Source organism: Anomaloglossus baeobatrachus, chromosome 4 (genome assembly GCF_048569485.1).
Source record: "Anomaloglossus baeobatrachus isolate aAnoBae1 chromosome 4, aAnoBae1.hap1, whole genome shotgun sequence".
NCBI classification, from domain to species: Eukaryota; Metazoa; Chordata; class Amphibia; order Anura; family Aromobatidae; genus Anomaloglossus; species Anomaloglossus baeobatrachus.
In genome coordinates, this window is record NC_134356.1 from 418,724,214 (window position 1) to 418,748,589 (window position 24,376).

General features: G+C 41.8%; 1 protein-coding gene across 1 annotated transcript in view; it reads right to left on the reverse strand.

Annotated features, from left to right (window-relative positions):
- Positions 1-24,376, reverse strand: part of LOC142302463 (uncharacterized) — an 81,669-nt gene that overhangs the window by 2,155 nt on the left and 55,138 nt on the right. Inside the window, exons 10-18 of the mRNA XM_075343526.1 lie at positions 24,163-24,301; positions 17,671-17,799; positions 7,834-7,950; positions 7,505-7,637; positions 6,081-6,234; positions 5,703-5,893; positions 4,584-4,721; positions 4,076-4,492; positions 1,915-2,070 (exon numbers count right to left, since the gene is read on the reverse strand). Coding sequence (XP_075199641.1) covers positions 1,915-2,070; positions 4,076-4,492; positions 4,584-4,721; positions 5,703-5,893; positions 6,081-6,234; positions 7,505-7,637; positions 7,834-7,950; positions 17,671-17,799; positions 24,163-24,301 — 1,574 coding nt within the window. The remainder of the gene's footprint in view (positions 1-1,914; positions 2,071-4,075; positions 4,493-4,583; positions 4,722-5,702; positions 5,894-6,080; positions 6,235-7,504; positions 7,638-7,833; positions 7,951-17,670; positions 17,800-24,162; positions 24,302-24,376) is intronic.

Genomic DNA, 24,376 nt, shown 5'->3' on the forward strand with positions numbered 1-24,376 from the left:
GAGATCAGTGGGTGTAAAGCAGCTACGTAGATGATCTCTTCCTCCAGAGGACCTGCCGTGTCCATGTCTGTCTACTGTCTAATACTTAATTTCCCTTTTGGTGACACATTGCCAGTTTCCATCATAGATCCAAACTAATCTTTGGGGGCCTTTGCAGTGGTAGAATCTAAGATTAGCTTATCATCAGGAAACCCTTCTAACAACATACGGATTGTCCAAATATAGATTATTAGTTATATTGCTGCAGAGTCATACAAATCCTACGCATTCTCTTTGACCAGGTTATAAAACAACTATAATTCCACTGCCACACATCCTATTTCACACATAGTGGTTTATTCTAGTCTTCCTATGCACAGCTACTCTGTAGGAGCCATACATAGAGGCAAATATAGCTCTGTGTAGGACATACGACCATCACTTATACTCAACACATACAGTATATAAGACCAAGTCCTGTATCTCAAGACTCCTGGGGGTTTTTTTGCACAAAAATCTTGGAAATTCTCTACAGATTTCACCATTCTCAAGGCATAGAATGAAATCGCCAGTACATTTCCTGCACAATTATCTAACACAAATGGATTTTGGGTTATATTTCTGTGGGTTTGTAGAGTTATCCATTGGAGAGATAGAATTATTTGGCTATGTCTAAATTTAGGCTGATTTCACAAATCCGGTATTCATTCTGAGTATGGCCTGGGATGGCAAGGTTTTCTAACTAAAGCTCAACAGCCTCATAGGCATACATAAGGCTATTGATATCAATTCTGGAGACCCACTGCCAGACCAGACATCACGACCCATCCTCAGGCCGTGAATGTTGGATGTCTGAAAGTCTTGTTCCCCTGAGTATTGGATGCTTGAGGTCATTAAATTTTGGTCAGACAGCACAAAGAAAATTTAACTGTCAGTATTAGTTAACGAAGGAGCCGGATGGATATCTCACACTGCACGTATACTTGCAGTGATTTGACTAATAATCTTATGTTTTAAATAAACTATGAAATTACAAAAGGTCTGATATATTCACATAGTGACACATTCCCATTTTTGCTCTAAGGAGAAGATTGCTTTAGATACGAAACAGGAGACAGAGGAAAGCTGAACACGCAGCACAATGTGATTGAAATGTCCGCCAGCTGGACTGGAGTACAGGAAAAAGAGGATTGGCACATCCAAAAATATGTTAAAAAAAGTCTTCTTTATTTCCACATAAGTTAAAAGTCAGACATGATAAAACGCATGTTCAGAAATGCCTATAATCTTCAATGACCTGACTGCTTCATCACCACCACAACTACTGTGTCACCACCATGTGGAGCTGCCGCCTCACCACCGTGCGAAGCCGCCACCCAACCTACACCCCACCTACTGTCTCCTCCCCAAAATCCTATTGAATGTGAGCCCGCAAGGGCAGGGTCCTCTTCTCTCTATACCAGTCTATGTATTGTAACTTGTATATGTATTCTGTATGTAACCCCTTCTCATGTACAGCACCATGGAATTAATGGTAATCTATAAATAAATATTATTAATAATAATCCAAGACATAGTAGCGCTGACGTGTTTCTGGCACTAAGAAGCGCCCTTATTCATAGGATGACTTGGATTTACTTGTAACTTATGTAGCAGTAAAGGAGAATTTTTATTCACATATTTTTGGATGTGCCGATTTTCTTTTTCATTGCTTTACATAGTTAGAAAAATAGAACAAAAGTTATGACATGGGATGTCTTCCAGGCAAAAATGGTTTCTTCTAGACTTGAATTCAGAAACTATTATTAATCAGATTACAAGAAAGTAGGAGAATGAAGTGACAAATATGGTATGAAAACTACACAGAACTCTAATACGTTTATATCTTTATTTTGAGACTGTAATTTCCATAGCCTTCCAATATCAAACACTTACAGCTTTTGTGTCACTCCCTGTAGGCCTTTGAGGTGAATGTTCATCTGGTCCTCTTTTAATATAAACTTCTTCCACTTTTGCTTTAAGTATCATTAAGCCTGCTATAAGATTCTCTGTGGCTTCCATCACTTGTGAGGCTAGCTCATCTGAAGGGTCCTATGAGAGAAAAGCCAATATATTGATGTAGTTGTTGGCCATGAATAAGACACAAGCTGCCAAAACATGTAGCCCAGTTCATGTGCTCCAATATTTTTTATATCTTATTTTAATTATGATGAAATGAATGTTATGCCTTATGGGATCATCTCTTTATAGTCTATATTCAGAATCAAAAAGTTTGTAGATCCAGGCAGTTGTCCAAACAATCTCAGAGTCCTCAACACACTAGTGGTGAGCTGATCTTCATTACACTGACAAGCAAAAGGGTAACAATGTGTTGAGCGTCTGATTTTAAGGCTCTATATCTCACCATACACTATAGTTTCAAACATGAGACTACCTACATTTGGTAGACAATTCTCTTGAATAGCTTATACATAAATTTGAATTGAAATTACTTAGCAGATGATTAGTTATGCAGATTTATGTCATGCCACTGCATTGTTGTCGTTTTGCTCCTGGTGTAAAAATCTTTCTCTTCCTGCATACTACAAATTACAACCTTTTCTCACATTGCCAAATAGGTTGATTCCCTAGCAAACATTCACTAATTCAAACTGAGGAGCAGATGTGAAGAAGATTTCTCAAAAAAAGAGAAATATCATCCAGCTCATCGATAGCGGTCTTCCGGTCAAGAAAATTGCCAAACTGCATCCTCTGAGTGCCATGACATTTTTATGAATACGAAACGATGTCCATTAATCCACTTAAAAGCCAAGAAGTGGACGTCCAGGCAAAATATCAAAGTCAACAAATCGGCTCATCACTAGGTCTATCAGTTCTGGCATGATAAACACGGTAGTGGAGGTAGCTCATATGCTTCACAATAGTGAGATGACTGATGCTCATGCAAACACCCTGTGACACACGTTACACAAATCTGTTTTGGTCTCATGAAAAAAGGTGAAGAAGCCTTGAGTTCAATATCATCATAAGAAGCGTCGGCTCAAGTTTGCCAAAATGTACCAAAAGTGGACAGTAGAAGACTGGAAATGGGTGATTTGTAGAGATAAGATGAAAGTCAATAGACTAGGCTCTGATGAGAGTAATTGAATCTGGAAGAAACAAGGTGAAAATGGGCTAACTGATGGAGAAATTGAAAGAACTGTTAAGTCCAGAGGAGGAAACCTGATGATATGGGTTTGTTTCACAGCCAAATGCATTGAATAGTTGAACCGGATTGATGATGGTTTCAATGCTAAGCTATATATGAGTATCCTACAAGACGAGTTACTTCATACACTCTAGTACTATGGGTATGAAAAGGACAACAGTGTTCCGGTAGGACAACGACCCAAAGCATACTGTATGTTGAGACTGGAAAACAAATGGTTCAATGACAATAAAGAAGAGGTGCTGAATTGGCCCCCACAGTCCCAAGACCTCAACCCAATTAAACAGTTGTGGGTAGAGTTGAAGGAAAAGATGTACATACCAAAATGAATCGACCACTATGCACCAACATTGTGTAGAAGAGACCTTGGATCAGATTTTGGTCAAGACATGCTTGAATTTGATGGAGAACATGCCCAGGAGGATCCAGGCAGTGTTGAAAGGCAAAAGCGGATTTACAAAATGCTAACAAAATTATTAGAATTAAAATTTAGATTTGTACGAGCAAAACAGTAGCAATCCAGTAACATAACAAGAACCTGCATAACTAATCATGTGCTACATAGTTGCAAGTCAAATTTATATATGAGATAGCCAAGATGATTGTCTATAAAGTTATCGTAGTTTCACAATCAGAGCTGTAGTGGATGTTGAGATATGGTGCCTGAAAGTCAACAGTTGAAAACATTGTTACTCTTTTGCTCATCAGTGTATATTGATATGGTATATATAAAATAACTGTTTTTATTAGTGTTAATGGATGCTGCTCCACTTTGATCAACGTGATTACTAGTTATGCCCCTTGTTATAATGAAATGCTTGTAATCTAGAAAAACACACACACACACACACACACACACACACAGCAAGTCTAAGTCAATTGTCCTACCTGCTCAAAAGGCTTATTCTCTGTCTGCTCACACTCTTCACTCTGCTTAAAGGTTGCTACTTTATTGCTTCCCCATCCTGGAGTTTCTATCAGTAAGTTTCTTTTTTTCTTACAGCTTTCACATTGATGTCCTTGTTCTTTTTCATGCTCCTTTAGCACTGAAGAAACCATAACCTTTTGTCTTGTATGGACTTTCTCCTGGAGCTTTTCCTTGATAGAACTTTCTTCTGGTCTTTTTAGGTGGACATTTTTTTTTTGCTGATCTACAAATGTTGCGTTGCTGTCATTTACTGATATATTCTTGTTTTCTTCTTGCTTACTAATGTTGACTGTCATTCCCCGATTGTTAAAAGCTTCAGTGATATTTTTGTTATCCGTTTCCTCCTCCAATTTCACACATTCTAGGCTAGAGACAAGCTGTAAAATATGAAGGATTGATGCTTTCTTATAAACAGATATTGCTATGAGGCATTGTTACTGCAATTCAATGAATGATGCAGCCTCTTACCTCAGCTTTAAACTGCTCTAAATTGAACTGCTCTTTGGGTGTCATTGGTTGTAGTAGTTGAATAAGGTATGACACGGGATCGTTTCCTTCTAGGACTGGTTCTTTTATTTGCTGACCACTTTGATCATCATTATTCCACTAGAACATTTTAGAAATACAATAATAAATGTTATGAATTATTGATGATTTTCAGATGATATTGAGTAGTAAGAAAGATACATGCAAGTAAGATACATTGTAAAAATAAAAATGGTTTCCCATCCTTCTGTTAGACCATGTCACAGCATCTTAAAGAAGCCCTACAGTCTATATTTTTTATTAAATGTTTGTATATGTACAGGTGTAGTGTGAGTGTATTAATATAATCCTCCATTGATGCTTTCTCCGGGATCAAGCCCTCTTCTGCTCCTCTTCCCAGTGACATCACCGCACTGTAGACTCTCCAAGTCAAACTGCACTCTGCGTGACCCAGAAGTGGCTTTTACAAAGGAACAGCCCAGACTATTGCCCCGAATGGGCTCAAGGGAGGGCAGCATGATTGAGGATGGATGCTAGGCCTTAGTCTCAGTTTTGGTGTTAATTTGTGGTGTTACTTTTGTGTGGGAAAAGTGCAGGGTGGAGCTTTAGGGTCAGTTGGGATTTGGGGGACTTTCATTGGTTAAGTGGTGGCATTTGGGGGCACTATATATAAGTTAGGTCCTCAGGGGTTTTGGCACTTTTACCTGGAGGTCGACCAGAATCGTTCCCGCCCACCCACCCTGTTGGGGTTCGGTGAACCAACGTGGAGAAAAGGGGGGAAAGGAGGTGGGTATTTGAAGGTGGGGGTTTGCACAAAACAGTGAGGGGGGAACCAGTGCAAGAACGGGTTACCCCTGGTGGTGCAATTGAGTGGTGTAATATGGGTCCTTGCTGGGTTGAGTCTCCTCAGCGGGACATGGATTGGGCAACATTCAGCTAGGTGCCCTTGAGCTGGTGTGGTGCAGCTGAGGGCAGCTGGTGGAGCTGATGTTCCAATCGAACAGTTTGGAACCTTCATTCTTTCAGGTGTTTTCATTTTTACTTCACTTTCATAATAATGTTAATACTTTTAGAAAAAACTACTTTAATAAAATAACTCACCCCTCTAGATAACTCCTGGATGAGGTCTCTCAGTTCCAACTCCTGTTTCAACTGTACTTTTACGAGGAGTCTCTCTGCACAGTCTCCCCAAGTCACCATTTCACGATTATCCAACAAACATGTCTTTGTCACCGTCATGGCAAGGAGGAAAAGTTGTCGTAGGGGGTTTCGCTCTACTTTTGTTTCAGAAACTGGAGAAGGCAAAACCTTAACAATGAATAAATCTTGCAAATTATTTGTAATTTAAATAAAGTTATTATTCAGGTGTTGTAATTAAAAGTATCAGCTCACATCATCAGCCTTGCTGTGAATGTGCGACTAATTATTGTTTGCCAAACTTTTCACTGACCAAACCAAAGCTGTTGTGTAGGCTCTTACCTTTCTTTATTAGATCCATATTTTCTTCAGATGGTTTGTTAAGCAAGTTAGATGAGGGCTCCTGGAGCTCCTCATGGCTGCAGCTTTGCAAGAGATGAAATAAGAGGTCTCTTGCATCTTCCTGTCTCTTAAGTAGAGAAAAAATGTTGTCCTCCTGTAAAAATTTGTGTAATAAAATACAGTGGCTGTAAAAGCTAGCTATAATGACATACAGATAAATGCCCAATTGGTTATCAAACTGTACTTATAGACAATACGATAAATACTTATAACCAAGTATAATTAAATTCCAATAAATCTGCAAATATCAGAAGAAAAAAAATATTTTTGCAGATTGGTTTCATGGAATCTTAAACTATATAGTATAGAGTATGCTACACTGGAATAATCATGGAATAGTGCCTGAGAAAATGAATAAAACATATGTTATATTTCCTAATTTTTCGCCACTGTTGCAGAGATATTAACAAGTAAAGTTTAGGTTATAATTTTTTAGAGTTCATCTGGGTGTTACCAGAGATTTGTCTTTGGGGGCGTGTATTTCTTCTCCTGTATGGGATTGACCAATCATAAGCAGACAGCATCATATAGAGAATAAAACCACACCCTCCTCTCCTCATCTACTGTGTAGAGATACAGCAGAGCTGAGTTATATAACATTACAAATCCTTCCAGATCTCATCTCACATTGAATGCATTGAGATAAGTTCTGAATGGGTTTGTAATGATATATAACTCAGTTCTGCCATAGCTCTCTACATAGTAGCTGCAGAGAACCCGTACGTGACTCCTAATCATTGATTGGTGTAGGCCCCTCACTGATCTAATGCTTATAACCTTATCTGCAAATAGGTCTTTAATATATTCTGACTGGACAACCCTTTAAATCAGCAGTGAAAAGAAAAGTGGGCCAAAATGCATCCAGTGTGATGTGAGAAACTAAAGTCACAAAATGATATTGCTACTAAAGGTGGTTTGGGGCATGTCTAGAAGCATTGAAGAAGCCTGATGCAAATGGAGGAGCCAAAGATCAAGCTTCTTTGCTTCTGGACATGCTCAGTGAGCCTCTGAAGCTGGGAAGCATACTACTGGATTTAGAGGCGCATTGACCTGTAGGAAGAAAAGTCGTGTGCATGTACCAGATTTGCAGATTTTACCAGATTATTTGGGTAGGATGTCATTTTGTTTTATTATTCATCAAAGTTTGATACCATAATTCATTTTTTAATGGTAAAATTTATTAATTTGCATCCCAAATGGCCTTTTAAAGTTTGGAATTAGTATAAAGAAAATAAATAATTTACTTTTTTTTTCTACAAGACTCACAGAGCAGTTTTTCCTCCATAATCTAAAAAATCAGTATGTTAAAATAAACTGTGTGACATATAAAATACCGGTACTTTTAGAGCACAAACTATATTTACCTGCACTGACAGCTTTTTGGAGCCAAGCTGTTCTTTGTCAAATTTTTGCTTTATCCTTTGGCCTCTCGTAAGCCGAATATGAGCAAGCTCTTCAAAGCAGGTTTCCAAACAAACAGGTTTTTCATCCCAGAATCTAGAATAATATTGATTGTAACACTTTCTCAATCTAATCGACTTCATTACAATTAAATAAATATTTAATGAACTTATAATATAGTAATAGATTCTTCACACGGTTTAAAAGAAATGTTAAATTTGTGAAGGTACAAAGTTACTCTCTAAACTCTTGTAAAATGACATAATTCATAAACTGATGAAGTATAATTCACCTCTGTTTCCAGTATGGTTCAACCACAAGCAAAGCGGCACTGAAGTTGCATTCCATTTTCACTTTTATTTTCAGGGCAAACAGCAGGAGATATTGATGAACATTGCAAATTAAGTCACTGAAGAGAAAAAAAATCATATTTTTCAGAAACTGCACATAAATTCAAAATGTCATTCTGCATTCATGGGTGGAATTCCCGGTTAGGGACCTATCTATAGGGCTCCTTCATACATCCTTATAAAACCTGTATGTAAAAAAATGAGAGCAGTGTAATCAGTGTGTCATCCATGTGCTATTCTTGTGTATAGTTGCTCTCTGCAACTATACCAATAGCAGCAGCCAGCCAATGAGAGACAAGCAGCTGACGTCATACACCTACATCAGCTGCTGGCCTCTGATACACAAGTGGCTGCTATTGGTATAGCTGTAGAGAGCTTCACTGCGTGGCACCAGCAATACAGTTAAGTGAAATAAAGTGCTGAAAGCGGCAGTCCGTGTCCTAACCACGATCGCCAAGAGATCAACGTGCCTGCAGGCCGCAGGAAGCAGACTCAGGAGCCCCGTGTGTAAAACTACTGCCTTAGACAATGGTCACATGAAGCAAATTTGCTGAATTTGTGCACTTTCATTGCTTTAAATGTTGAAAAAAAAAATGCTGCAAAAATGCAGCAAAATGGTGAAAGAATTGACTTGCTGCTTCTTTTAAAAAGTCAGGGAAAAAAACAATTGTGTGCATTAGATTTATAAAATCTCCTAGCTTTTGCTTGTACTGTAAAAATCAGCCTTTAATTTTCAAAACACTCGTGAAAAAAACAGTACAAAAAAACACAGCAAGAGTACAGCGCATGAACATATCCTTAATAGCAGGACCATCTCTCACCGTATTTCACTGTATTTTTTTTTAAAGGATTTGATTGCAATACACTTTGGAAGACATATAGAGGAGGGCCCTATAAAACATTTTTTACCATTTTAAAAAGAATGGGACTCCTAGAGTGGTGAAGCCTATGCGCTAGTTACAAGGTCTAGCAAAAGTTTAAAGGAGGGATTGCAATACTACCTCAAAGACACATAGAGGAGGGCCTCAGAATAAAGTTTTTACAACTTTAAACAGAATGTGACTCCTACAGAGGTAAAGCCTATGCACTAAGTGCAAGGCCTAGAAATAAAATAAAAGAGGGATTTCAATACACTCTAGGAGACACGTAGAACAAAGTTTCAGAATAATTTTTTTTACGAATATAAAAAGAGTGGGACTCCTTTAGTGGTAATGCCTATGCACTAAGTGCAATGCCTAGCAAAAATGTAAAGGAGAGATTGCAATACAGCCTGGAGGACACATAAAGAGGGACCTCACAATAATTTTGATAAAATTCAGTAGAGACATTGCAATACACCCTGGAAGTCACGTAGAGGAGGGCCTCAGAATACTTTTTACAATTTTAAAAGAGTGGGACTCTTACAATGGTAAAGTCTATGCAATAAATGCAAGGCCTAGCAAAAATTTGAAGGAGGGTTGGCAATACACCCTGGAAGACATGTAGAGGAGAGTCTCACAATATTTTTTTTTTACAATTTTAAAAAGAGTGGGACTCCTACAGTGGTAAAGTCTAAGCACTAAGTGCAAGTGTTTATTGTTTTGGCCTCTGGCTGGGTGGCTGAGAATTTTTGCATGCATTCCAAGGCTTGGTGTAGGGACAACTGCACGCTATGCTGGGACAAAGAACCCTAGGAACAAAAATGAGACAGCTGCACACTGCAGTGTTAAGATAAGTGGAATAATGAATATGGGAATATAGACATGCATTACTGCTATGAAAAAACATGCAAAACTTGAAATACTTAGGACACAAAATTGACCAGATTTTATGTGAACCCAACAGCCAGCGGTATTTTTGTTGGGTACCTATCAAACTAATGCCTCTCTTTGGGTTAAAAAACCTACAATTTATAGGCGGATAAAAACCTGCAAATGGAGAATTAAAATCGCCTGAGTCTGAAGAGCAGGAGTGCTCAATCAGAAGGCAAAACCCTGTAATCTAAGAAAAATGTGCCACTAGTCTTTTTCTTAGGAACAAAGAACCAGAAATGGCTGCTGATGGTGCTTGCAAATGTGCCTCAATGGGTGCAGGGCTGGAAGCATACACGTCTTCATCCTGGACAGGAGATTGACAAGCACGTAGCACAGAGGAATAGGCAGTGGTGTCACCCGCAGACACTGATTGTGGACCCAGGCGTTAAGCCCATCTAGTCTGGTGTTTTGATAGCATATGCCTGAGCATGCTCGTGTTGGTCAGGCCAGTAGTAGTCAGGCTTCTGCCGATTTTGGTATGGCACAGATTGAAAATGACCCTTTTTTTATTGTACGTACTTTCTTTCAAAAAGCGCCAGATTGGGGAATGCCTAATCCTTGGCCTGGGAACTTGTCACATATGTGTGCTATGGTGAACTGTATAATGCCTACTACCTTTGGTCACCCCACTGCCTCTTCCAGTTTGTTTTGGTGCTGCGGATCCCTCCCCCTCTGCAGTGCTGTCCTCACTCTGCATGCCACCTTCCCAGGTTGGGTCAGTGACTTTATCGTCCATCACCTCATCTTAAACTTTCGCACTCTGGCCTTCCTCCTGACGTGTTGACTTAACAACATGACTTGTTGGCAACTGTGTCTCATCATCATCTTCTTCTGCCAATGGCTGATCAAATATTTGGGCATCACTGCATACAATTGATGGTGCTGGGAAACAGACTGGAAGCATTATCTGTCATCCAACCCACCACGTGTTCGTACTGTTCTGGCTTCAACAATGGTATCCCGCACCATCCTCTGCAAAGTGGGACAGGCAGCTAGGTCTATATGATGAGTTTGTTTGTTGTGCTCCAACAGCAGGCAGTTTGCCATAGGACACAGCCTCTGTGTGCAACACCATCAGTGGGACATTCACTTCTAAACTGGCCCTTCTTCAGCAACTAGCCCCACAGCAAATGCAGCTAAGAGCAGAATAAAATGTTTTTTTTTTTAATACATTGCAGCAGCAAGGAATGTAAGGCAATAATCACTTTAATACACTATGCCTCCTGCAGCAGCTATCCCTGCACTGTGTCCTGGATGGAGTGAGTGGAGAAGTGTACCACCAGTTCTAATATAGACCTGATGACGCGATGCGGCTGGCCAATCACAGTAATGACAGAAACCAACAAGGCTACAGCATTTCCGTGATTGGCAGGCAATCTCTGCATGTTTAGTGGCTGAACTACAATCACGAAACATGCGGGGTGGGGACTTCAGCATGGTGCTCAAACACCAGGGATACTCGATTGAGTATCGAGTCTACCCAAACACCCCAATGCTCGATCGAGTATCGAGCAGTGGCGAGCTTGTTCGCCCATCACTATTAATTAACTTATTCCTCATGTGATGGCTGGAGCTCTTGGAACTGCTTCTCTTTGGTGAGGCTGTGATGTTAGGTGGTATTGATATTGTTGATACTTGCAACAGCTATTCCAGCTTTGATCTGCAGCACAATCGGCACTGTGATGAATTTTAAAAAAAACCTCAGAGCAGTAAGTTGTGAAGACAGATGTACAGAGGGGGAAGTAAGTATTTGATCCCTTTCTGATTTTATACGTTTGCCCACTGACAAAGACATAAACAGTCCATAATTTTAAGGGTAGGTGAGAGATAGAATATCCAAAATAAGATCCAGAAAAACACATTGTATAAATTATATAAATTTATTTGCATTTTGAAGAGAGAAATAAGTATTTGATTCCCTTTCAACCATTAAGAATTCTGTATCCTACAGACCAGTGCGACGCGCCTATTCATCTCGTTATCTGCATTAAAGACAGCGGTCTTAAATTGTCACCTGTATAAAGACTCCTGTCCACAGTCTGAAGTAATCAGTCAGACTCTAACCTGTTCAACATGGGCAAATCCAAAGAGCTTTCTAAGGATGTCAGGGACAAGATCATAGACCTGCACCAGGCTGGAATGGGCTACAAAACCATAAGTAAGACGCTGGGTGAGAAGGAGACAACTGTTGGTGCAATAGTAAGAAAATGGAAGAAATACAAAATGACTGTCAATTGACATCGATCTGGGGCTCTATGCAAAATCTCAAATCGTGGGGTATCCAGGATCATGAGGAAGGTGAGAAGTCAGCCTAAAACTACACGGGGGCAACTTGTTCATGATTTCAAGGCAGCTGGGACCACTGTCACCAAGAAAACCATTGGTAACACATAATGCCGTAATGGATTAAAATCCTGAAGTGCCTGCAAAGTCCCACTGCTCAAGAAGGCACATGTGCAGGCCTGACAAAAAATTGCCAATGAACTGCCAATGGATGATTTTGAAGTTTGAATGAAGTTTGCCAATGGATGATTCTGAGAGTGAGTGGGAGAAGGTGCTGTGGTCAGATGAGACAAAAATTGAGCTCTTTGGCATTAACTCAACCTGTTTGGAGGAAGAGAAATGCTGCCTATGACCCAAAGAACACCATACCCACTGTCAAGAATGAAGGTGGAAACATTATGTTTTAGGGGTGTTTCTCTGCTAAGGGCACAGGACTACTTCACCGCATCAATGGGACAATGGATGGAACTGTGGCGCCCCTGAGGCTTCAGTCGCCACAGGGTACTGCGCCTCACCAGGGGTTCAGTATTCATCCCAGGTAAGGAGGAGGTCATTGCCAGTAAACTACCACAATTCCCCAAAACACACAGTTAGTTGCCCTCTCACTAGGACTGAGTTATGGTAGGGTCATTTGGATGGTCACCACAAGGTATGGGACCTCCCTCCCACTAGTTCAGCAACCCGGGGGGGTGGAGCTACACAATTGGGAGCAAGGCGACACACACAGGCAGTTAGTCAGCAACAAGGAACAAGTGAGACGTGGGGAGAACATGGTCGTTGAAGGGAGAGCTGCGCCATAGCTCCCTCAGGACCGAGCGCACAGAACAGGGTGCGGAGCCCTAGGCTGGTGGGTACTGCAAGTCGTACCAGCAGAATCCGCCGGGCAGAGGATTTCAAGTCTTCTGGCCCACACAAAGTGCCCAGAGCACAACAGCATATGGAGCCAGGAGTCATGACAAAAGAGTGGCACCAGTAATGGACTCATGCTGCCTGCCATACGGGACAGGAACGGAGCCCATCCAAGGACTCGGGTCCCAATGTAGCTTCAAGCCACAGGGACTCACACAACACAGCGCAAGTAGGAAGGACTTACAGAAAGAAACACCGGTTCTGACCTCCAAACTATCCAGGATTGGCTGGAGCCCATGACAGCGGAGTCCGGCAGTCCAAAGGCGGTGACATCTCAGTTAGTAAAGAACTTTAACTGCATCTCCTGTGTCGTTCAATCCCTCCCGCGCCTTAGCTGTACAGCAGCAGGAGACTACAACTCCAAACCTCCCTGTGGCCCTGAGCTCTGCCTGTGGAAAGCTGTACCAACCTAACTGCACTTCCATCTGCCCCAGGAGATACCTCCTGCTGCGGCGGCTCCTATGTTAGCCACAAACCACAGGTGGTGTTACGAAGACAAACTCTATTCTCGCCTGTAAATAACCCCTCCATCTTTATTGACACCGACGGGGTCACGAAACCGGACCAGGCCGCTGTGATATCCCAAACCCCCTTATACTGGCCCAGTGACGAGTCAACACCCCTGACCCCGTGGGTGCATCAGAGCCATGTACCATAAAATTCTGAGTGACAACCTCCTTTCCTCAACCAGGACATTAGAAATAGCTCGTGGCTGGGTCTTCCAGCACGACAATGACCCAAAACATACTGCCAAGGCAACAAAGGAGTGGCTCAAAAAGAAGCACATTAAGGTCATGGAGTGGCCTAGCCAGTCTCCAGACCTTAAATCCATAGAAAACTTATGGAGGGAGCTGACGCACCAAGTTGCCAAGCGACAGCCTCAAAATCATACTGATTTAGAGATGATCTGCAAACAGGAGTGGACCAAAATTCCTCCTGACATGTGCACAAACCTCATCATCAACTACAGAAAACGTCTGTCTGCTGTGCTTGCCAACAAGGGTTTTGCCACCAAGTATTAAGTCTTGTTTGCCAGAGGGATCAAACAATTATATCTCTGTGCAAGATGCAAATAAATTTATTTCATTTATACAATGTGATATTCTGGATTTTATTTTGGATATTCTATCTCTCATTGTTAGAATTAATCTACCCTTAAAATTATAGACTGTTCATTTCTTTGTCAGTGGGCAAACTTACAAAATCAATGTCTCTTTGCAGTGAGGAATTCATTACTGCTCATGTGACGTTTATAGAACTCAAGTAGTAAAAGGTCTGGAGTATTCATCACATAGGAAACACAGAGACTGCTGTATATAATTCACATAGGAGACACCGAGACTGCTCTATATACTGTACATCACAAAGGAAACACCAAGACCACTGTATAGATCACAAGGAAGACACTAAGACTGCTTATTACATCATATAGGCGATGCTGAGACTGCTGTGTATATATCACATAGTGGTCACAGAGACTGCTGTATATACATCACAAATGATACAGAGAGATAAAAAATACCTTAAAATATTCTCTTTCTCTCATTATTCTGGCATTTGGCTAATGTAAATAATTTTGGTAATCCTAATTGACCTAAAACAGGAAAGGTTTATTCTGATTTCATGTCAGATAGTGATAAAAACATGCATATGTGTCTTTTTAGATAGTTTATGTAAACTTATGGTTTCAACTGTACATCACATGAAGGCATATACATCACATAAGAAGCTGGAGCATACACATCACAGTAGATGCTATAGTTTATACATCACAGGAGACGCTGGGGCTTATAAATAATGACAGGAAATGCTGGAGCATATACATCACACTAGATATTGGGGGTTATACATTACAGTAGATGCTATGGTATATACATCACAGGAGATGCTGAGGCATATACCTCACAGGAGATGCTGTGGCATATACAGTGGGTGAAATAAGTATTGAACACGTCACCAATTTTCTAAGTAAATACGTATACTCCCAAAGTTGGCATTGATATGAATTTCATACCAGATGATAGTAACAACCCATTCAATCCACATAGGCAAAGAAACCAAATCATAGATTTCCATAAATTTACTGATGTGTAATAATGCGAAGTGACAGAAGAAAAAAGTATTGAACAGGCTTGCTGAAATTTACTTAATACTTTGCACAAAAGCCTTTGTTGATGATGACAGCTTGAAGACGCCTCCTGTGTAGAGAAACTATTTGCATGTATTGCTGAGGTGAGACTTTGGCCCATTCTTTCACACATACACTCTTTAAATCCTGAAGGTTTCATGGGCTCCTTCTATGAACTCTTAGCTTTAGTTCCTTCCAAAAATTTTCTATTGGATTCAGGTAAGGCTATTGGCTTTATTTTCTTTCTATGAAACCAATTGAGCGTTTTCTTGGCTTTGTGTTTCAGATCATTGTCTTGCTGAAATGTAAACCTTTGTTTCATCTTTATCATCCTGGTAGATTTTTATCAAGAATGTCATACAAATGTTCATTCATCCTTCCTTCAACTATATGAATTTTGCCAGTGCCATGTGCTGAAAAACAGCCTCTGACCATGATGTTCCCACCTCCAAACTTCACTGTTGGTATGGTGTTTTTGGAGTGATATGCAGCGGTTTTTGGCCTCCAAACATAATGTGTATTGTGGCATCCAAAGAGTTCAATTTTGGTTCCATTTGACCTCACTATATTCTCCCAGTATTTCACAGACTTGTCTAAATGTTGTTGCAAAAGTTAAACGAGCTTGAACATGGTTTTGGTTCAGCAATAGAGTCTTGGGTGATGAGCGTTCATACAGGCCATGGAGGTTGAGTGCATTACTTAATGAGGTTTTTGTAAAACTATTGTACCTGCTGATTCCAGGTCTTTCTGTAGCTCTTCACAGGTGGTTCTTGGCTTTTTCACAACTCTTCTCATAATTACATAATTATTTTTACTTCTCTGTATGGAATATTGTGGGGAACACCTGGTCATGACCGATTTATGGTGAAGTGATGCTCTTTCCAGCTGATATTATTTTGCACTAAGTGGCAGGATCATTTCTAATTACTGATAGATTTCAGCTGGTGTAATGACTTTCCATGGCTTTTTTCACCTCTCTTTCTTTATGTGTTCAATAATTTTCCTCTGTGTAATTTCTCATTATTACTCATGACTTAATTTATGGACATTTATGGTTTGAATTATTTGCCTTTGTGGATTGGATGGGTTGTTACTGACATCTGGTGAAACAATTATGTCAATAGCACCTATAAAAATATTTTTACTTGAAAAATTGGTGATGTGTTCAATACGTACTTCACCTGCTGTACATTACAGACCACAGGAGACATGGGTTCATATACATCACAGAAGATGCTGGGGCATACACATTACAGGAGACACTGGGGCTGCCACTGTTGTCGTCGATGGGACTGGTGTGTAGAGCGTGCTAACTCCATCCAAAAAATACATCCTAACGCTGGTACTGGCCAGTATCAAGATATAATCCTTCATTGCATGCGCCGCAGTGTTGAATACTGAATGCTGCATGCAGAGTTACGAGCAATTAAAGGGCTAGTGGCCAGCAAACTGAACTGTGGAGCAAAGGCCTCAATCTACCAGGAGCCGAATGAAAGGACATCATGGCTTTAAACTGCATGTGAGCCAGAGGTATGTTTTTATAAACAAATCCAATTGTGAAAACGCTAAATTTCTCATAGTCTATTGATTAAGCAGTACTTTTGCTCACGGGACAAACTCTTTAAGATAGTCTTCAATATTAGTGGGGTCTGACATCCAGAGCCCCCACTGATCAGTTGTTTTAAGCTCCATCAGTGGCCAGATGTAAACAGTGAACGGATGTGGAGTTCAGCTCTGTATACTGTGAAGTGGCAGCTGCCATCTCAGCTCCTATTCATATTAATTTAATGATGACAATGGTCAACCTGCTTAACAAAAGGTTCCAATATTTAACAGATTGTCCAAAGCACTGCTGCACTATGACACTGCTGTTTGACAGTGAACCATATGGAACAGTATCCTAATCCTCTACTAATACCATCTGAATTGCTTTATAGTCATTATTACCTTTGCTAACAATTGTGAATACTTTAAAGGGAACCAATCACTAGGATTTTCGTATATAACCTAAAGCCAGTGCTATACTGGCACTATCAGGCTGATTCTCTACATACCTGTAGTGGTCAACTCAGATGTTTATGTTTTGAAATCCAAGAAAGTAAAGTTTATAAGGTCATCAGATTCTTGAGTGACAGCAGCTGAGGATGAGATAATATCTGGGGGGTATTCATAGTGATCGCCTCCCCCTGTTAGAATTAGCATAAGTATTATACCATCAATTTACTTTTTCACTAGCAGGACCTGTGCTAAGGTCATACCCATGTGACCAGAGGGGACGGGGCCTCAGCCAACAGAAAAATGTTGCTTCTTGGTATCAGCTTTGTTGGCTGAGGCCCCGCCCCTTCTGGTCACATGGGTAAGACCTCACACAGGTACTGCTAATGAAAATCGATTGTATAATACTTATGCTAATTCTAACAGGGGGAGGGGATAATTACGAATACCCCCCCAGATATTATCTGATCTTCAGCTGCTGTCACTCAAGAAGCTGATGATTTTATAAACGTTACTTGCTTGTGTTTCAAAACCTAAACATCCGAGCTGACCACTACAAGTATGTATAGACTCAGCCTGATAGTGCCAGTGTAACATTGGCTTTAGGGTATATATGAAAATCCTGGTGATTGGTTCCCTTTAAGACACTAGACATAAATACAGAAAGTCACCTTTCTATCTCATTATAGCTGGTCAAACTACTCTTCTCCAGTTCTAGTCGTCTTTGCAGATCCTTTAACCCTCGGACTGCTGTCCATGATCTTTTTGCCTCTTTACAGGAACAGCTGTTCTCTTCATTCCTATAAATGATTTTAAAAATTTAGATTTACCAAGAAATATGCTGAAGCTTAAAGTAACATTTACTAAAAACAAGTTTAGTTTGCTCAACTAATCTATATATAGTACTGCAGTATAGCAGTAATATATATGTATGTGGTATAGCAATCTGTATATGCATAAGACTATAAAGACACCAAATGGTATGTATCCCCCTTACATAACAGTTAAAGGGGTGGCTCGTAGAAAACAAGTTATTACCTATGCACAATTTAGGTGATGATAACTTATTGCTCAGTTGGGGTCCAACCAGTATGACCCACACCAACAGGCAGAAATGGGCAATTTTATCACTGCTAGAGATAAAAGCAGAAGTGCCATGCTTGACCACTGCTCAGCTCATTCCCTATGGGGATTTCTCAGTCTGACCTCCACCAATCAATAAGTTATTAACCATTCCCAATGAAGCAACCAGCGAGGGTTACCTTCAGTAAAACCAAGTTACTGTGTGCAAAACAACAGGAATGGCTGCTATCACTTATGTTTGCAGGAGCAGGACGTCACTGTGTAGACTGCCAACCTGAGATCTCGATTTCCAAAAAAGGCAAGAGGACACCGTTTGACACCTGCATTACGAAAGGGAAGTGGAAACTATTTTAGGCGATCTAGTGCTGAACCCATCAAACCTAAAGTGGAAAGAATTAATTTATTAATGACATTGTGGGTGGGATTGACAGTAAAGTGTCAGTCTTTGCTGATGACACTATGTAGGATATTAAAAACTGGCCTTGATAGTACAATATTGATCTGGATAAGATTTCGGAATGGGCAGACACATGGCAAATGAGATTTAATGTTTATAAATTTAAAGTAATGCACCTAGGACGAAGTAATCCCATAGCTGCGTATACATTAAATGGAAGTAAACTTGGGACTACAGAACAGGAGAAGGACTTGGGTATTCTCATTACAAATAAGCTGAGCAGCAGCACTCAGTGTCAGGCAGCAGCTGCAAAAGCAAACAAGATTCTAGAGTGTATAAAAAGAGAGATTAGATCCCGTGATCCCAACGTATTGTTACCCCTCTATAAATCACTTGTAAGGCCACATCTGGAATATGGGATTCAGTTTTGGGCTCCACATTTTAAAAAGGACATTAAAAAGTTAGAGTCAGTTCAAAGGCAGGTAACTAGGTGATTGCAAAGAATGGAAGGCCTCCTATAGAGAGGTTGGAAAAGTTTGATTTGTTTGGCTTACAAAAAAGACGTCTCACAGGAGAGCTCATCTATATGCAGAAATACATGTGTGGTCAATACTAAGGACCAGGGGGCACTCACTGAGAGTGGAAAAAAAGCTAAGCAGCTAAATAGGAAAGGTTTTTTTACAGTTAGAGCAATCAGATTGTGGAATGCCCTACCACAAGAGGAAGTAATGGCAGACACTATAACAGCTTTTAAAATAGGGTTGGAGGATATCCTCAGTACACACAACATTGAGAGTTATACATTATTTAGTGACAAAATATATAATTGGTGGAGGAAGGTTGAACTAGATGGGCCTAGGTCTTTTTTTCTACTTATGTAAATGTAACATACTTGATAGAAAATTTAAATTGTGAGCCCTAATGGCAACAGTGATGATAATGTCCTTAAAGTGCTGAGGAATATGTTGGTAACATGCCCATGGGGCCTCAGGGCTCCTCGTCACCAGGGCAGTGGTATTTGGGGTTGCTGTGACTGGCCTGACCCGGCTCCATGGTCCCATCAGTGTCAAAAAAGGGTGAACGGATCACCGGTATGGGGGATGATGGGGGTTTGCAGCGCCACCTGTGGTATGCGGCCAACAATCAGCCGCCGCTTCGAGATGTTGCTCTCCTCTGGGATGGATGGTCACGCAGTTCAGATGGTCCAGCTCCCCACAGGTAGAGCTTGGCCCTAGGGAGGACGATGGTGGGCGGTAGTGGCCATTGGCGCTGGGGCAACGGCAATGACGGGACGACACCAGGACTGTGGACAAAGTTCTTTTACTCACTGTCAGGTCATCACCCTTGAAGTGCCGGTTTCCGCCGTGATGGGCCCCAGCCGATCCCGTATAATTCAGAGGCCATCACGGGTGTTGTGGAGTGTGAGACCTTCCTTCCTTGCGCTTGTAGTGTGGATCCCCGTGGCATGAAGCTATTTTGAGACCCCAGTGTCCTTGGGTTTAGTTCCCGTCCCGTTCGCAGGCAGTGCGACTCAATTGTGGGCCGACTGTGGTCTTGACTCCTGACACTATATGCTGCTGTGCCCCGGGACCTTTGTGGTGGGCAATGGGATGTGAAATCCCACTTCCCTGCAGATTCTGATGGTGCAATGTGGAGTGTACGTCACCCTAGGGTTCTGCACCCTGACTGTGCTGGTCCCAAAGGGGCTGTTAGGCTCACCCCTCGGCTACCGTGTTTCTCCTCTGTCTCACCAGCTCCACCGGTCGTCTCCTGCTTCTTCCAGTCTGCTCAGTCCTAACTGAAGGAGCTCTAAAGCACGCCCTTTAGTCGCCGTGGTCCTGTGAATCCCTGATGTTCTGGCACTCTCTCAGTCAGTCCCAGGAGAGCTCTTAAGCACTCCTCCCGGTCGGTCTCTCTGAGGGGAGCTATGCAGCACACCCCTCAGCGACCCTACTTCTGTGTCTCAGACTATTTTGAGATAAAAAGTTGCACACTAGTCACAATGTATGGGGAAATAATGAAAAGCAGGACTGCTATGGGAATACTAGACTGGAAAATACAATGAACTATCTAAAAAATTGAAAAAACTTGAAATTGGAATATGCATAACTGTTAGTGATGAGCGAGTACCAAAAAGCTCGGGTGCTCGAGGCTCGGGCCGAGCATCCCAAGATACTCGTGTACTCGGCCCGAGCACCGAGCCCAGTGTTATCCTATGGGAGACCCGAGTATTTTTCTGAAATGACCCCCGGCAGCATGTAGAAACCCTAAAAATGTCACAAAAGTCTCAGAAGAGTGCTCAAATGACATGGCAACAGCATGGGGAAGACCCCTTGAAGCATTTATCACTCAAAAGTCACAGCTGTGAACAATTTTGTCCGAGTTTTACGCCATTTTTACGGACTCACCAGAAAACCTTCCAAAATGACACCAAAATGAATTTTCATGGCAGAAATGTTAAGGGCACATACCCAATAGTGAGATAGAGCTGGTGTATGTTACTTTTTGAGATTATTACATGAAAGATTTTACGTAAAAACATTGTGTGGCACTCCGATGTCCAAAACGCACGTTTTGTGCTTTTTACTAGCGATGTCGGTCATTTTTTTTTTCATTCTATCTCCCGTCGGTCGGTCTTGCTCTGTCTGTCTCTCTCTGTCTTGTCTGTCCCCCTCTCACAGTCTGTCGGTCAGTCTCCCCCCTCTCTCATACTTACCGTTCCCCGATCACTGCAGCGGCGCTGCACAGCTGTTCACTAAACTCCGGCGGCTTTTCCTCTTTTGAAAAAGCCGGCCGCTCATTAATCAATCTCGTATTCCCTGCTTTCCTGCTTTTCGGCGCCTATGATTGGTTGCAGTGAGACACGCCCCCACGCTGAGTGACAGGTGTCTCACTGCACCCAAACACAGCAGCCGGTGGGTGTGTGTATACTGTGCAGTGAAATAAATAATTAAATAATTAAAAAAAACGGCGTGCGGTCCCCCCAATTTTAATACCAGCCAGATAAAGCCATACGGCTGAAGGCTGGTATTCTCAGGATGGGGAGCTCCACGTTATGGGGAGCCCCCCAGCCTAACAATATCAGTCAGCAGCCGCCCAGAATTGCCACATACATTATATGCGACAGTTCTGGGATTGTACCCGGCTCTTCCCGATTTACCCTAGTGCGTTGGCAAATCGGGGTAATAAGGAGTTAATGGCAGCCCATAGCTGCCACTAAATCCTAGATTAATCATGTCAGGCGTCTCCCCTAGATTCCTTCCATGATTAATCTGTAAATTACAGTTAAAAAACACACACACCCGAAAAATCCTTTATTAGAAATAAAAAACACTAACAAAGTCCCTCATCACCAATTTATTAACCCCGACAAACCCTCCATGTCCGGCGTAATCCACAGTCCTCCAACGTCGCATCCAGCTGTGCTGCATGAAGGTGACAGGAGCTGCAGAATACACAGCCGCTGCTGTCAGCTTCACACAGCAACTGAAGACAGCCGCGCGATCAGCTGAGCTATCACTGAGGTTACCTGGATCCAGCGGTGGATGCAGCAGTGGCCGCGGGTAACCTCAGTGACAGCTCAGCTGATCGCGCTACTCACCGCCGCTCCGGTCAGCTCCACGCAGCAACTGAGGTGAGTATCGCGATCAGCTGAGCTGTCACTGAGGTTAATCGCGGCCACCGCTGGATCCAGCGGTGGCCGTGAGTTACCTGACTGACAGCAGCTGATCGCGCTACTCACCTCAGTTGCTGTGTGAAGCTGACAGGAGCGGCGGTGTATTCTGCAGCTCCTGTCACCTGCATGCAGCAGAGCTGGACGCGACGCTGGAGGTCCGTGGATTACGCCGGACATGGAGGGCTTTGTCGGGGTTAATAAATTGGTGATGAGGGACTTTGTTATTGTTTTTTATTTCTAATAAAGGATTTTTCGGGTGTGTGTGTTTTTTAACTGTAATTTACAGATTAATCATGGAAGGTGTCTCGGGGAGACGCCTGACATGATTAATCTAGGATTTAGTGGCAGCTATGGGCTGCCATTAACTCCTTATTACCCCGATTTGCCAACGCACTAGGGTAAATCGGGAAGAGCTGGGTACAGTCCCAGAACTGTCGCATCTAATGCATGCAGCAATTCTGGGCGGCTGCTGACTGATATTGTTAGGCTGGGGGGCTCCCCATAACGTGGGGCTCCCCATCCTGAGAATACCAGCCTTCAGCTGTATGGCTTTATCTGGCTGGTATTAAAATTGGGGGGACCGCACGCCGTTTTTTTTAATTATTTATTTAACTGCACAGTATAGACACGCCCAGCGGCTGCTGTGATTGGGTGCAGTGAGACACCTGTCACTCAGCGTGGGGGCGTGTCTCACTGCAACCAATCATAGGCACCTGTGGGCGGGGAAAGCAGGGAATATGAGATGGCTGTGTGCAGAGCACAGCGCGCCCGCTGGTATAAAGGCTCGGTCACGCTGTGCGGGCCGGCCAATCACTGCAATTCCACAACTAACAGGGCTGTGGCATTGCAGTGGTCTGCCAGCCAATCCCTGCATGAGGGCTGGCTCTTAAAAGAGCACCAACATGCAGGGATGAAGACCACGAGTACAGCACGAGTATCGCGAAATTACTCGATACCCGCCGAGTAGCCCGAGTACAGTGATACTCGTGCGAGTACCGAGTAGTGACAAGCATACTCGCTCATCACTAATAACTGTTATGAAAAATAAGAATACAAGAGATGCTTAGCCATTGTATTGATCAATGCAAAAGAGCCCCAAACCACGCCAAGGTAATCTCTATTTTTGGGGTCCCTAGCATATATATAACCTCACCTGCAGTTAATAAACTTGTTCTGTATGGGAAGCAAAAGACCAAGCTATATATGTGAAATGAAACACATGGCTATGGGTGGGGCAGGGTTCTCAGACAGAAAGTGCATACTAATAGAGCTATGAAGGTGCCCGGCCGCAGTACTGAGTGTGGCACCCAGGGAAAAATTAACTTTATTTCTCCTAGGTGCCACTGGCTTTTAGTGATCAGGCGTGCCCAGAGCAATTACAAAAAGTATTAAGGGCTGAATAAACACATGCGAGAGTTTAGGTGCCCTGGGGAAGAACTTCACAGGTTCCACTTAATATATAGATTGCTATTACCCACTTGCTCGCTCTGTTGGTTTTAATATTCTTTTGTATCTTATGAGGAGTAATAAGTAAAGTCAATCTGTTTTTAAATGAGATAATGGAGTTTCCTGCTGTTGTTTTTAATTTTTTAGATTCCTAATGAATAATATTTTAGCCATATTATTCATTAGATCATGTCGGTTCTGTTGAATAAGTGTATCAGGGACATTTTACGAAGGGTTTTGTTTATGGGGTTTAGGTACAGAAACTACGTAGGGCATTGTATCTATGTTCCAAAGTTACTATAACCCTAGTAGTATACTGGCATTCACTTTGTGAAATGAAACATCATCATTTATTATTACAATATTCAATATAGAAGTAGAGAATAGGGGGTTTATCCTCTTTATCTTATTTTATCTGAAAATATACAGTACTTTTCCCCAAACATATTGTAAATCACAATCACATTAGAAAAAATAATATCATATTTGCATATTAATTTTGTCTTTTTAGGTATGCAATATGTTGGCATTGTTTGTACTTTTTCCACAAATTCCATTCACCTGAAATTGTGTGCTGCCCCGGGGAGTTGTGACAGTACAAGCTCGCTGCCCCTCTCCAGACCAAACTCTACCAGCATCTTCAACTCATTCATATTCTGCTCCTTCTGTTCATTGTTCATGGAAACCCAGACCTGTGATCCTGCAAAGACAGCTTATATATTACATAGATGGCGAGTAACAGTAATGACAGTGGCTTATCAGTACTTCATTAAGT